Raw genomic sequence first — 14247 nt, 5'->3', positions numbered from 1 at the left:
GAGGTACTATTTCTGGGTTAGTGGAGTCTGTAACCTGAAGCGTATGTAACCCGAGGTATCACTATATACGGTGGTACCTTGTATTTATGTAATTGTATTTCAGTTCAACAATTACTTTGATAAAATACCTATTTTGTGATGTACAAGTGGCTTGAGATACCTATTAGGTCCACAAATGACCACATAGCATAGATTCAACACAAAAAGCGGTGACAATTCGTTGTTGACAAAGGACAGCTGGACATATAAAGGGCCCCATTACCTTCAGTAGCTTAGGGCCTCATCAAACCTAAATATGGCCCTGGTTGTAACGTAAGAAAATAAGAAGGAAGGGTACACACAAACACACACACACACACACACACACACACACACACACACACTCGACTTTACCTGGCTGGTACAGGCACTCCACAGGTAAACACAAGTTCCGAGGCCGACGCTGAGGACGTTAAGGGATGACCAGTCGACCAGGTTTAGGTAGAAGTCGTCCTGAAGTTCCGGGGCATCCAATACTTTGAACGGGATCTTGGAGATTTTCCTCGTGGGCTTCCGAGGAGACCGTAGCAGCTTTTGGCTGTTTCGGCCGCGTGGGAAATTGGGGAAGAGGAAGAAGAAGGAGGTGTGAAGAGGGAGGAAGCATCATTATTCCCTCCAAACAGGGTGGATTTGATTAAAATAAAATCGATCTAAATCACAATCAATTAGAAGTCTAAATCAAATCTAAATCTTGATCTAAATCAAAACGATCTAAATCACAATCTAAATCAAATAGATCTAAATCACGATTCAAACCGTGATTTAAATCACTAGTCAGTAAGACTTGACTGAATTTTATTTTATTTTTAAACAGAAAGACTCGTTCTTGCTGGTATCATCTTAACATTTACAACCAGAGGAAGGTTTCATTTTTGGAATGATAAATTTTCAGAAGTTTTTTTTTTTTTACAGTTATAGCAAATTGATTTGGTTACACTGTTAGAAATACATAAGACAGACAATTATGAAATTATTGTGAGCTTTAATAAGTTGACTGTTTATATTCGGACAGCTTTTCTGCTGTACCTCATGGGAAGGAGAAAAACAATCGCGGGTACCGCTGTACAAAGTTAAAAAAGAGGCCTCAGTTAAGCATTGTGGAAAGATGCGCTCCAACTGTGTGCACAGAAAAGTTTCCAGCGAGCGTTTTAAAAAGTTGGCGCAGAAGACGCACGCCGAATCTCTGGTGGCAGAGGGTTCCACAGGACTGGGCCGGTGACACTAAAAGCTCAGTTTCTTGTTGCTGTCAAAGGAGCTCCAACAATTCAGGGAGTGACCAGCGACGCTCCTGCAGCTGATCTCGGTGGTCGAGTCGCAGAAGGACCCTGGACCTTAGTTCTACCTGCCCAGCAGAGTAACTGAGAGGGGGCAACCTGTCTGAGGAGCCCCTTGTTATAGGAATTGTAATGTCTTATATATACCGTATTTTTCGCCCTATAGGACGCACTTTTTCCCCTCCAAAAATGAAGGGGAAATGTGTGTGCGTCCTATGGGGCGAATGCAGGCTTTCGCTGAAGCCTGGAGAGCGAAGGGGGTCAGTGCATACCGACCCCTCTCACTCTCCAGGCTTCAGGAAGCTATCCGCTAGCCGTGGGAGACCTTGCCGGCACCCAGAAGCTTGGGGCGCGCTGAGCTCCGCACGCCCCAAGCTTCTGGATTAGCGCAGCACTCCGCTAGCCTTGGGAGAGCCGTGCGAAGTTGCGCGGCTCTCCCACGGCTAGCGGAGACCTTGCCAGCAGTCAGAAGCTTGGGGCGCGCTGAGCTCCGCACGCCACAAGCTTCGGGATTAGTGCAGAGCACCTGGGGGGGAAATAATTTTTTCCCCTTTATTTCCCCCCCAAAAAACTAGGTGCGTCCTATGGGCCGGTGCGCCCTATGGGGCAAAAAATACGGTATATATAAAATAAACGTTCATAAACGTACAAGGAAAACACATACGTAAGTTACAACAGAGCGTCTCCACCTTCTGCAACTTTCCACGAAGCAAGGTCGTTTTCTCTTTTAAACCGGGTGACTGCAGAATTGGTGGTTTGGCTATATATACCGCTAAGCCACAGTAGGGTGTCTTCCCAAATTCCTGGCCAAAAAGGGGCTTATATGGCCCAGGATAGCTCCTGGGAAACCTCAATTAGAAAGGGAACCTACCGTATTTTTCGCCCTATAGGACGCACTTTTTCCCCTCCAAAAATGAAGGGGAAATGCGTGTGCGTCCTATGGGGCGAATGCAGGCTTTCGCTGAAGCCTGGAGAGCGAGAGGGGTCGGTGCGCACCGACCCCTCTCGCTCTCCAGGCTTCAGGAGAGCCGCAGCGCCAGTCCCACAAGGTCGGGGGACAGCGGGGAGGTGGAACGCCGCCATCCCGCTGTCTCCCGATGTGGTTTGGAGGCTGACGGCGGGGAGACGCGTGCTTCTCCCGGCCGCCAGCCCCGCAAGCTCCGTGGACAGCGGGGAGGCGCAGCGCGTCTTCCCGCTGTCCCCGGACCTGATCTGCAGGCGGGCGGTGGGGAGAAGAGCGCTTCTCCCCGCTGCCGGCCCCACAAGCGCCTGGGGGGGGGAATAATTTTTTTTTTCTTTATTTCCCCCCAAAAAAACTTGGTGCGAAAAATACGGTACTTAAGGACTCTATATGGGCTCTTGGGTACCTCATTAAGGGAAAAGGAGCAGTATTTTTCTTATAGCACCACCTCCGCAGGAAAACCTTCACCCTGTATTGTTGTGTTTCCTAAAACACTTCGCTAAAAAGGGAGCCCAAACCTTTTGTTGCTGACGGGCGAGAGCGAATAGGGGGAGACCTCATTGCCGTCGTCCGGGCTGGAGCGTTTCGTGGTGAGGGAGTACTGGACGGGCGAGAAGGCAGCACACACATTAAACCCAACATAAAGCTCAAACTGTTCTAAAGAAATAAAAAATCCATGTTATTAAACAGGCAGCGCTCAGGCACCGCGCACCCACAGAAGGGAACCACAGATTATTAAATTGCAAAACCCTGACGGAAAAGGGATTTATTTTCTTCTTTTTTGGCCTGGCACCTATGAAGATATGATGGCAGACATGGCGTGACTCCCGAGGGATGGCTTTCTGCAAAGTAGGGAGCCACCACTGAGAAGGCCCTGTCGATACCCTACGCACCTCCATCAAACAGCCCACGAAGGGCCTTGAGTGATAAACAAAGGGTTCGATAACAACAACAACAACAGCAACAACACTGGTCTTGAAAGATCTGCATTGGCTACTGGTACGTTTCCGAGCACAATTCAAAGTGTTGGCGCTGACCTTGAAAGCCCTAAACGGCCCAGTAGACCTGAAGGAGCATCTCCACCCCCATCGTCCAGCCCGGACACCAGGGTCCATCTCCCTCCTTGTGAGAAGCGAGGTTACAGGGGACCAGGCAGAGGGCCTTCTCGGTGGTGGCGCCTGCCCCGTGGAACGCCCCCCCCCATCAGATGTCAAGGAAATAAGCACAAACTGACCTCCTTCCCTGCTGATTCCCTTTTATGGTTAAGAATACCAGAGCAGTGATAATAATTTATTATTTGTACCCCGTCCATCTGGCTGGGTTTCCCGAGCCACTCTGGGCGGCTTCCACAGAAACCAAAAATACACTAAAATATCACACATTAAAAACTTCCCTGAACAGGGCTGCCTTCAGATGTCTTCTGAATGTCAGGTAGTTGTTTATCGCTTTGACATCTGACGGGAGGGTGTTCTTCCACAGGGCGGGCGCCACTACCGAGAAGGCCCTCTGCCTGGTTCCCCGTAACTTGGCTTCTCGCAGGGAGGGAACCGCCAGAAGGCCCTCGGCGCTGGACCTCAGCGTCCGGGCAGAACGATGGGGGTGGAGACGCTCCTTCAGGTCTACTGGGCTGAGGCCGTTTAGGGCTTTGAAGGTCAACACCAGCAATTTGAATTGTGCTCGGAAACGTCCTGGGAGCCAATGTAGGTCTTTCAAGACCGGTGTTATGTGGTCTCGGTGGCCGCCCCCAGTCACCATATGTGATGTCAACCTGCGTACCCAGGCTGACGTGTATGGATTTATATGGGAAGGGGGGAGAGGGTGTCTGGAGGATATATACACTGCATGAAACTTGTCATTTCTTTGGACTTGCTGTGGACTGACCACGCAAGTGCCTTCTGCTATCCGGAGAGCGGAATAAACTCTTTCTTGGAATCAACCTCGGTGTCATTTAACTTCCTTCCTCCTGTCCTGGAGCAACGCAGACCCAATCGGTGAACTCTAATAAGGCTACAGGTCATGTCCGGAAGTGTACACTGGACTGCCTGGGAGCGTTTTCGACCGAAGGGTGAGCCCCTTCAGAGTCAGCGGATGAAATGGGAAAAAATCAAATACCGTGAAAAGGCTCTTTTTTTCCGGCGTGGAGGGCTGGAGCCTCCTGTCTTCCGTCTGGGGGTCTTGCACCTTCTCGATCCCGGCCCCCAAGAGCTCGTTCTTTAGCAAGGCTGAGTACGCAAGGCCATCTGCGGGGTTGAGAGAAGCGAGGGACCTTGAACTCAAGCCTCGTTTAAAATAAAAATAAAAACACCAACGCAAGGTGCCTGCATTTTCCTTGCTTAAAAGAGCCTTTTTAAAGCACCATAATCTGGACACAAGGGTATACGTTTACGCGACAAAAGCATTTACTAATGCAAAGAATCGGGGTGAATAAAAATCAATGATTTTTTAATAATAATAATAATAATTGGATTTTCTTTATTTAAATCGGATTTTTTAAAAATTTAAATCAGATTTTTTTTATTTGAATCGGATTTTTAAAATAAAATGCTTCTGGAGGAAAAATCTTTCTGAAAATTTTCTATTTAAGTTCCATTGTAGTCCAACAATCAAAGAGGGGTGATAATCTCATTCCTCAAGTCTTTATCAAGAGGGCAAGCCAGAAGGGCACGCGCCACCGATTCGGGACTGCCATCTCCACAGGGAAAGAAGCGTTTCTCGTGTGGGATCTGTTGGAATCAAGTCCAGCCAAGGGCAATACATTCAATCTTGCGAGGGTAAAAGCGCGTCTATATTTTGGAATTGCTAGGTTATGCAGATAGGGTGCTGGAAAGTCGAAACGGGAAGGTGGAAAATAGTTACAACTGCAGCAAACAGGAGTACCGAGTCAATGAGGAGAGGCAGAATAAAGAGATAGTCTTTTGCAGGGTGGGCTGGTGGTGAACCAACAAGGACTCTTTGTAAAGGTAAAGGTAAAGGTACCCCTGCCCGTACGGGCCAGTCTTGACAGACTCTGGGGTTGTGCGCCCATCTCACTTAAGAGGCCAGGGGCCAGCGCTGTCCGGAGACACTTCCGGGTCACGTGGCCAGCGTGACATCGCTGCTCTGGCGAGCCAGAGCCGCACACGGAAACGCCGTTTACCTTCCCGCTGGTAAGCGGTCCCTATTTATCTACTTGCACCCGGAGGTGCTTTCGAACTGCTAGGTTGGCAGGCGCTGGGACCGAGCAGCGGGAGCGCACCCCGCCGCAGGGATTCGAACCGCCGACCTTTCGATCGGCAAGCCCTAGGCGCTGAGGCTTTAACCCACAGCGCCACCTGCGTCCACCTGTGGGCTGGTGGTGAACCAACAAGGACTCTTTATAGAGACTAAGAAATCTATTATGGCATAACCTCCCGCGATGACGTGGACTGCAGCGTGTGAAAGCTAAACCAAAGCCAACACGGCAGTTATTTTTCTTTGAGGGACCCTCCTCTTTTCGCTGAACGGAACTAAACCTTGCAGTCTATCCAAACACAGAGGCATAATAATAATAATAATAATAATAATTTTTAAGAGGCAGGTGTTCAGGTCTACCTTTGCCGTTGTCCGAAGTTGCGTCCTTTGCTTTTCTGTTTTGACTCGGGGACTTTTCGTTTTCCTGCGAAGCGTAGAAAATGAGGGCTTGTTTGATGGTGCAAATCATTTTTCTGGGGTTGCAGCACTCATCTCGCTTTACTGGCCGAGGGAGCCGGCGTACGGCTTCCAGGTCATGTGGCCAGCAGGACTAAGCCGCTTCTGGCGAACCAGAGCAGCGCAGGGAAACGCCGTTTACCTTCCCACTGGAGCGGTACCTATTTATCTACTTGTGCTGGTGTGCTTTTGAACTGCTAGGTTGGCAGGAGCAGGGACCGAGCAACGGGAGCTCACCCCGTCATCGCGGGGATTTGAACCGCCGACCTTCTGATCAGCAAACCCACAGCACCACCCGCGTCCCTAATCAATCAATGTAAAGGTAAAGGTAAAGGGATCCCTGACCATTAGGTCCAGTCGTGGCCAACTCTGCGGTTGCGGCGCTCATCTCGCTTTATTGGCCGAGGGAGACGGCGTACAGCTTCCGGGTCATGTGGCCAGCAGGACTAAGCCGCTTCTGGCGAACCAGGCAGCGCACGGAAACGCCGTTTACCTTCCCGCCGGAGCGGTACCTATTTATCTACTTGAACTTTGACGTGCTTTTGAACTGCTAGGTGGGCAGGAGCAGGGACCGAGCAACGGGAGCTCACCCCGTCATTGCGAGGATTCGAACCGCCGACCTTCTGATCGGCAAGCCCTAGGCTCTGTGGTTTAACCCACAGCGCTACGCGTGTCCCTAATCAATCAATGTACCGTACTATAAAATAAATAAGGTAGTATTTGGAACGGATTAAGTTTGAGAACCAAGATATCACTGTTAAAAAAACAAACCCCAAAAAACCAGCCAAGGGCGCTCTCTTGTGACGCTCACGTTTATCCTGTGGAAACTGATGCTCCAATTTGCCCCGGCTCGGGATGGGATGAACCTGTCTCCGTGTTTGCTGGGAGACGACACGGGGGAATTCGAAGGCGTCAGGGTCCTCCTCATGTCGGCAACCTGCAATTTGTGGGTGGCGGGGCGAGAAATCAGGCAACAGAGAAACACGCCCCCGTCATCAGAAGAGAGACCACTGTCGTTTCAACTTGGAACAGAGTTTCTTAAACTTTTAGATTTATTGCTTTTCTAAACCATCCACCCCCCGCCTGCCCTCTAAGGAACGCAAACTAGTAGGCAGAGTTCTTCCCCTTTCCCTCCATTCTGTGGAGCCCAGGGTGGATAAAAATCAATGATTTTTTTATTTAAATTGATTTTATTTTCAAAAATCAGATTTTTTGGAAGGAGAAATCTTTCTAAAGGTTTTCTGTTTAAGTTACATTACAGTCCAAAGGCTATTCATCAGGAAATAAGATTTTGTTTACGTGCGTGTTGTTTTTTGTTGTTTAACCACATCCATTAACAAACATGGATACATATGCTATAACGTTATTGTTTCAGTTAAATAAATAGTTTAAATTGTTGTTAAGGAAATGATTACTTTTCTGCTGCCAATAAAGTACAGCAGAAAAGCTGTCCAAATATAAACACTTAACTTATTAAACCTCACAATGATTTCTTAATTATCTGTCTTATGTATGTCTAATATTACAACCGAATTTCTGATGTAACTGTAAAAACTACTCTGAAAAATTATCATTCCAAAAAAGAATCCTTCATCTGGTCTGTAAATCTTATGTTTATACCAGCAAGAATGAATCTTTCTGCAAAAAATGATTTAAATGAAGTCTTAATGACTACTAGCGTTTTAAATTTAAACATACCATATCGTGGTTACTGCCATTATGCCAATTTAGGAACTGAATGGACTTTGATTTGTCAGGAAGTGTTCTGATTGCATATGATGTTTTGGTCTATGGAATTACACACTGCGAGATATGTTGAATTGTGTTTGAAACAGAAGTTACATAGCCCAAAAAAAGCCTGCTAGGTTGTGTGTCTTGTTACCAGGATTGCATTTTACGTAACCTACGGTTTCGTATTTTGAATTCTGGTGCTGGAGGAGACTCTTGAGAGTCCCATGGACTGCAAGAAGATCCAACCTCTCCATTATGAAGGAAATCAGCCCTGAGTGCTCACTGGAAGGACAGATCCTGAAGCTGAGGCTCCAAGACTTTGGCCACCTCAGGAGAAGAGAAGACTCCCTGGAAAAGACCCTGATGCTGGGAAAGATGGAGGGCACAAGGAGAAGGGGGCGACAGAGGACGAGATGGTGGGACAGTGTTCTTGAAGCTACCAGGATGAGTTTGACCAAACTGCGGGAGGCAGTGGAAGACAGGAGGGCCTGGCGTGCTCTGGTCCAGGGGGGTCACAAAGAGGCGGACACGACTAAACGACAACAACACGGTTTAGTAGTGTTTTGCAAGACTTACGCAAGGCATCATGTTTTCATTCTGGATGTTGATTTGGCGGAGAAGGCGTCTTTCGTAGTCTTGATCCATGGTGGAAGCGGTCAAGGGGAGCGGAGGGCAGGAGAGAGGGGGAGCCAAGTGCCTTATAATAGCCTCACGCCCTGATGTTCATGGAGAGCAGGGAGTCCAGGGTGTGCTGGGGGGGGGGGGAGAGGAAAAAGGAAGCAGCACATTCAGACAACAGTTTGGGACCCCAATGGTCATCCAGGCCAACCCCCTTGCAATGCAGGAAATTTAGCTAAAGCATCCATGAGAGATGACCATCAAACCTCTGCTTAAAAACCTCCAAGGAAGGAGAGTCCATAACCTCGAAGGGAGACCTAGGATTGTAGAGTCGCAAGGGAGCCCTGAGGATCATCTAGTCCAACCCTCTGGAATGCAGGAATATGCAGCTTTCGCACTTGGGAAGTGAACCTGCAACCTTGACATCATCAGCACCATGCTCTTAAATATGCTATAGCTCAGTACATTGACTGGTAGCGGCTCTCCTGTCTCATCATCATAATTTATTATTTTTACCCCACCCATCTGGCTGGGTTTCCCCAGCCACTCTGGGCGGCTCCCAACAGAATAAAAACACGATAAAACATCAAACATTTAAAACTTCCCTAAACAGAGCTGCCTTGAGATGCCTTCTAAAAGTCAGATAGTTGTTTATTTCCTTGGGGAGGGCGTTGCACAGGGCGGAGCCACCACCAAGAAGGCCCTCTGCCTGGTTCCCTATAACCTCGCTTCTCGCAGGGAGGGAACCGCCAGAAGACCCTCGGGAGATGGACCCCGGTGTCCGGGATGGACGATGGGGGTGGAGACGCTCCTTCAGGGATACTGGGCCATTTAGGGCTTTAAAGGTCAGCACCAATACTTTGAATTGTGCTCGGAAACAGACTGGGAGCCAATGTAGGTTTTTCAGGACCGGTGCTATATGGCCTTGGCGGCCGCTCCCAGTCCCCAGGCTAACTGCCGCATTCTGGATTAGTTGCAGTTTCCAGGTCACCTTCAAAGACAGCCCCACAGAGAGCGCATTGCAGTAGTCCAAGCAGGCAGGAGTCTCTACTGGAGAGGCCAGTAATGGAAAAAGGGACCTTTTCGCGGGGAAAGCTCTGCTTCCGAGTTACAGCTCTTCCCCAGCAACCACGGCTGCCCACAACCACATTTTCGAAAGTGAGGGCAGCTCCTCGTAGCAGAAAAAAATGAAACAACTCCAGCAGTAAAAAACTGAAGCACTCCTTACGGGACACCCCAAACCCACAAGTCGGAATGGAACGGGAATAAATGGGAGCTCCGCCTAAGAAACTATGGTCATTCCCCTAGGGATGAAGCAGGTTTCTAGTCCACAAGGTCCTGAACAAAGGGGCCAATTTAAACAGAAAGCAGCTTTAGACAGTCAACCAAGCTCACTGGTCCACCAAGCTAACTAGTTTCTACACTGAAGCTCTCTATAATTTTCAGGCTTAGGGTTATCTTCCCAGCCCTAATTGGAGAGGGTTGGATTAGGACTAGGAACTGGGGAGGCCCGGGTTCAAATTCCCCACTTGGCCATGAAACTCGGGGGGGGGGGGGGGACTTGGGCCAGTCCTTACCTGTCTGCCTACAGAGAGGATAGCTGTGTGGGTTAAATGGCGGGGACGGACCTTGAGCTCCTCAAAAAATGTGATATCAATGCAATAAAAACAAAGAAAGAAGCAGCCTCACATTTCGGCACCTTGTTACTGGAAATAAAGATTCTTTTAAAGGTGGCCAATTCCCAAGAGACTGCGATCCACTCACAGAGTTAAAAACTGGCAGGGATCTAACCCTTTTTGGGGGGTTCGGGTCTAAGGTGTTGAGCTTTTTTAGGGAAGAGGAAAGCCCCGTTTTTGGGGGTGAAAGGCTAAAACGTTGAGCTTTCTTGGGGAAGCCAGTGACTGACCCCATACGTCCAGTGATCTACCTGTTGGACGTGCCTGGTCGAAAGAAAGAATAAATCGTGCAAGTCAGAAAACAGAGGAGGCGGTGGCTTGTCTCAGCCTCCACTAAAGCCATACCCTGAGAGAATTTGCCTGGACTTGGGCATTACTGGATCCTATCCTCTGTAGCTAGGGACACGGGTGGCGCTGTGGGTTAAACCACAGAGCCTAGGGCTTGCCGATCAGAAGGTCGGCGGTTCGAATCCCCGCAATGACGGGGTGAGCTCCCGTTGCTCGGTCCCTGCTCCTGCCAACCTAGCAGTTCGAAAGCACGTCAAAGTGCAAGTAGATCAATAGGTACCACTCCGGCGGGAAGGTAAACGGCGTTTCTGGTTCGCCAGAAGCGGCTTAGTCCTGCTGGCCACATGACCCGGAAGCTGTACGCCGGCTCCCTCCGCCAATAAAGCAAGATGAGCGCTGCAACCCCAAAGTTGGCCACAACTGGACCTAATGGTCAGGGGTCCCTTTACCTTTTATCCTCTGTAGCAGGGATACTTTGAACCCAATGAATGGCACCAGGGGGGGCACTTTAAATGGACTATGGGCAGGGAAATAAATAGGAAGGGGGCAGCAGCAGCAGCCCCCCCCCACTCTCAACTTCCTAACTGGGCCCTCCTCCAGCTGCTATCCGTTGTACATAACCTCCCATTGCATCAAAGCATTGAACCCCCACAATTCCCCCTTTTGTATGGGGGGGGGGACACACACAGATCAAACCCTTGCCATGGAAGAAATGGGGGTTTGCTGGTCTATAGATGGGAGGGGAATAAATAGGAAGGAAGGGAACCTCCAACTTCCCTATTGGACAGCCCCCCCCCCAAAAAATACTAAGCCTTCTTCCATTACCTTAAAGCACAGACTCCCCCCCCCCAAGTTGCAGGGGAGGAAAATGAATAACAGATAAAAGGAGACACGAGTTCCTTTTTCAACGGAGAGAAATAGTGGGTAAAATTGGGGAGTGGGCACCCCCCCCGAAAAATAAACCCACCCACCGAATTCCCAATTAGGTCCAGTCTCCCCCCCCAAAGAGCGGCCGCGATAACAGAACCCCCACTCCCCTTACACGAAGCCCCATATTAAAGGGGTGCGATGTTTTCCTGGCTCCCCATTCATCGTCTGTTCATCCAAATGTGTCCCCCCCTTCTAGCCTGCCTCCCCCCCATAAAAGATACCTCAATAGTACTCCTCTCAATTGCTTTAAAGCAAGGCTTGCCCCCCCCATTAATAGCCTATCTGTCACATGAAAGGGAGGGGAGGGGGGAGGACTCTATTCCCCCCCCCCCCAATAACAGACCTCTTCTCCCATTGCATCCTATCACAGGCTCTCAATACCCTCTCAATCACAGGCAATAATACCCTTTCCATGCCAGAAAATGTAGGGAGGGGCCCTTCAATCAACACCCCCCCCCCATTTCCTTCTCATCCACTCACCTAATTAGTTCCTCCCCCATCGCTCTCTGGAAGACACCTCCACATTATTATTATTATTAATAATAAAATTTATTACAGCCCCCCCCCAAATTAAAGCACAGATTCAGACTCCCCAATTTATTATAGCCCCCCCCCACCCGGCACACCAAATAAAGCACAGGCTCACTCTCTGCAACCCTGCTATGAGAAACGGGGGGGGGGGTGCACGGACATCTTCCAACCCCCCCATTCCAATCAACCTTCTCCTCACCCAATTAGCAACCCCCAAAAAACCCACACACACACCAGGGGACACCCCAATAACACAGCAACCCCCTCCGTATTAAATCACACCCCAAACCCTGCAGCTGCAAGTGAGGTGGATAGAATAAATGGAAATTCCCACCCCCATCTCTGCAAACCCCCCCCCAAAAAAATAACACCCCTCTCCACTGATTTAAAGCACCCCCCATTACAGGAAAGCATGGAAGAAGGGGGGCTGCCTTGCAATTAACCCCCCACACCCTCTTCCCTCTGAAGCTTCTCACCCCATAGACACCCCCCCAAAAAAACACCCCTCCCCACTTATTTAAAGCACCCCCCATTATAGGAAAGTATGGAGGGAGAGGGGGGGCTGCCTTGTAATTCACCCCCCTGTATTAAAGCACACCCCAAACCTTGCAGCTGGAAATGGGGTGGGGGGAATAAATGGAAATTCCCACCCCCACTTCCTTCTCTACCTCTGCAACCCCCCCCCAAAAAAATAACACCCCTCCCCACTGATTTAAAGCCCCCCCCATTACAGGAAAGTATGGAGGGAGAGGGGGGGCTGCCTTGTCATTCACCCCCCCACCCTCTCCCCTCTGAAGCTTCTCACCCCATAGAAGACCCCCCCATTTAAAAATAAGGTTCCCTCCATGGGGGGGGCGCACACCCCATAAGCAATTGCATTAAAAATAGGCTCTTTTCTTTCCCCCCCTTCCCTTTCTGCTGCTGAAAATTATGGGGGGGCTTTCCTCTTCCCAACCCCCCTGAAAGTGGGGGGGAGGGGAAAGGGGGGGCTGGGAGGCCATTAATTGAACCTGCCCCCCCCCCCAGGTTCTCACCTGCCTTCATCCAGAGCCTTCCAATATGGCGTCGGTCTTGCTCTCTTCTGCCCTCGGCCCCGCCCACTCCCGCCGCGTGGCCACGCCCACCGCCCCGCCCACCGCGTCTCTCTCTCTATCGCTGAGAGCCCGACGCGCGGGGTATCACGGGAAACCGGAGCGCCGCGTCATCTTCCCCCCGCCCCCGCCCCCCGCGCTCTCCGATTGGCCCCGTTCGAATCAATACACACACAAAATAAGCCAAGCGGGAGGGAGGGAGGGAGGGGCGCGGAGATGACGGAAGAAGAGCGCGTCGCCGTTGCCCCTGGCAACCCGCGGCCTAGCTGCGCCCCGCCGAGCCTGCCTCGCGTGGAAAAACAAAACAAAACAAAACGAATAAACTGAATAAAATATTTAAAAAACGTGCACCACACAAAACATAAAAAGGACGCAGGGAATGTGGGATGGGGCTTCCCAAAGGGGACCAGACTCCATTTATTTTGTTTTAGAGCATTTTGGACACACAGGGCTGTTTTATAGATGTTTTTTCAGCCAAAAAAAGGTGTTTTTTTTACATAACTGGATGCAAAAGGACTAGCTGCTCTGAGTAGGCTTGGTTAGGAATCCACAGGCAAAGCCCTCCTTGCTTTGCAAGCTGGGTCTTGTTTCGAGAGCTAAAAATGGTGACGCTTTAAAAACAACGCCCTCCTTGCAAAAAAAATGGGCAATTTGCTTAACCTGCGTATTTATTCTGCCTTTCGTAATTCGCAAGCTAAATAAGGAAGGCCGGGACATCAGGAATCGTCGAGAGATGGTGCAGATTGCAGCCATTATATCCGTCAGGGCACTCTGCACATGCTCAAAGGAAACTATAATGTTGTTTTAAAGATTCCATTTATGAATCGCTTCCTATAATAAAGCATCTCAAAGCAATTTCGGAAGAACATGCAACAACCACGGCCATTTCATAAAACAAACACTGTTTTTTTTATTATTATTACTATTATTTTGAAAGATTGCTTGCTGAAGAGCGGGAGATAAATCGCTCCCCTATTTTAAAAAAATAACATATATATATATATATGCAGTATGCATATATATATATATATATGCAGTATGCACAATCTGTCCTTGCAACAAAAGCAAAAGGAAGGCACAGACCCCTGTACTTATTATAAAAATAATAATAATAACTAAACTTCCATCTAGAAGGCCACAGCAAGAACATGGAGGAAAACTCCTTTAACCTGTTTGTAGATTCACCTTTTTTTCCAGAGGTGGGATGTGAGTCATCATTTATCCTTCAAAACACTTTACAGTATATCATTATTCAGTTATGGTAAGAGCTCAATTATTTGCAAGGACGAAGCATTGATAGGCAGGCTTTTGTTGGTAAAGGATCACACTGCGAATTGCCAATGTGATCTTTTATCTTGCTTAATTATAATTTGATTTTCAGTTATACGTTTAAAACGGCCTCTCATTTTTGGGAGAGAGTGGGGTCTACAAACTACGTTAGG

General features: G+C 49.1%; 1 protein-coding gene across 1 annotated transcript in view; it reads right to left on the bottom strand.

Annotated features, from left to right (window-relative positions):
- FZR1 (fizzy and cell division cycle 20 related 1) overlaps positions 1 to 12878 on the bottom strand; it is a 28189-nt gene extending 15311 nt beyond the window's left edge. Inside the window, exons 1-7 of the mRNA XM_079960746.1 lie at positions 12749 to 12878; positions 8248 to 8422; positions 6752 to 6877; positions 5845 to 5908; positions 4387 to 4514; positions 2793 to 2875; positions 394 to 577 (exon numbers count right to left, since the gene is read on the bottom strand). Of these exons, the coding sequence (XP_079816872.1) occupies positions 394 to 577; positions 2793 to 2875; positions 4387 to 4514; positions 5845 to 5908; positions 6752 to 6877; positions 8248 to 8316 (654 nt within the window). The 5' untranslated portion in view covers positions 8317 to 8422; positions 12749 to 12878. The remainder of the gene's footprint in view (positions 1 to 393; positions 578 to 2792; positions 2876 to 4386; positions 4515 to 5844; positions 5909 to 6751; positions 6878 to 8247; positions 8423 to 12748) is intronic.
- Between the last annotated feature and the right edge of the window lie 1369 nt (positions 12879 to 14247).

Source organism: Podarcis cretensis (assembly GCF_951804945.1).
Source record: "Podarcis cretensis genome assembly, chromosome: 18".
In the NCBI taxonomy this organism is placed as follows: domain Eukaryota; kingdom Metazoa; phylum Chordata; class Lepidosauria; order Squamata; family Lacertidae; genus Podarcis; species Podarcis cretensis.
The sequence above is the reverse complement of the archived record's forward strand: the minus strand, read 5'-3'. Positions and strand labels throughout refer to the sequence as shown.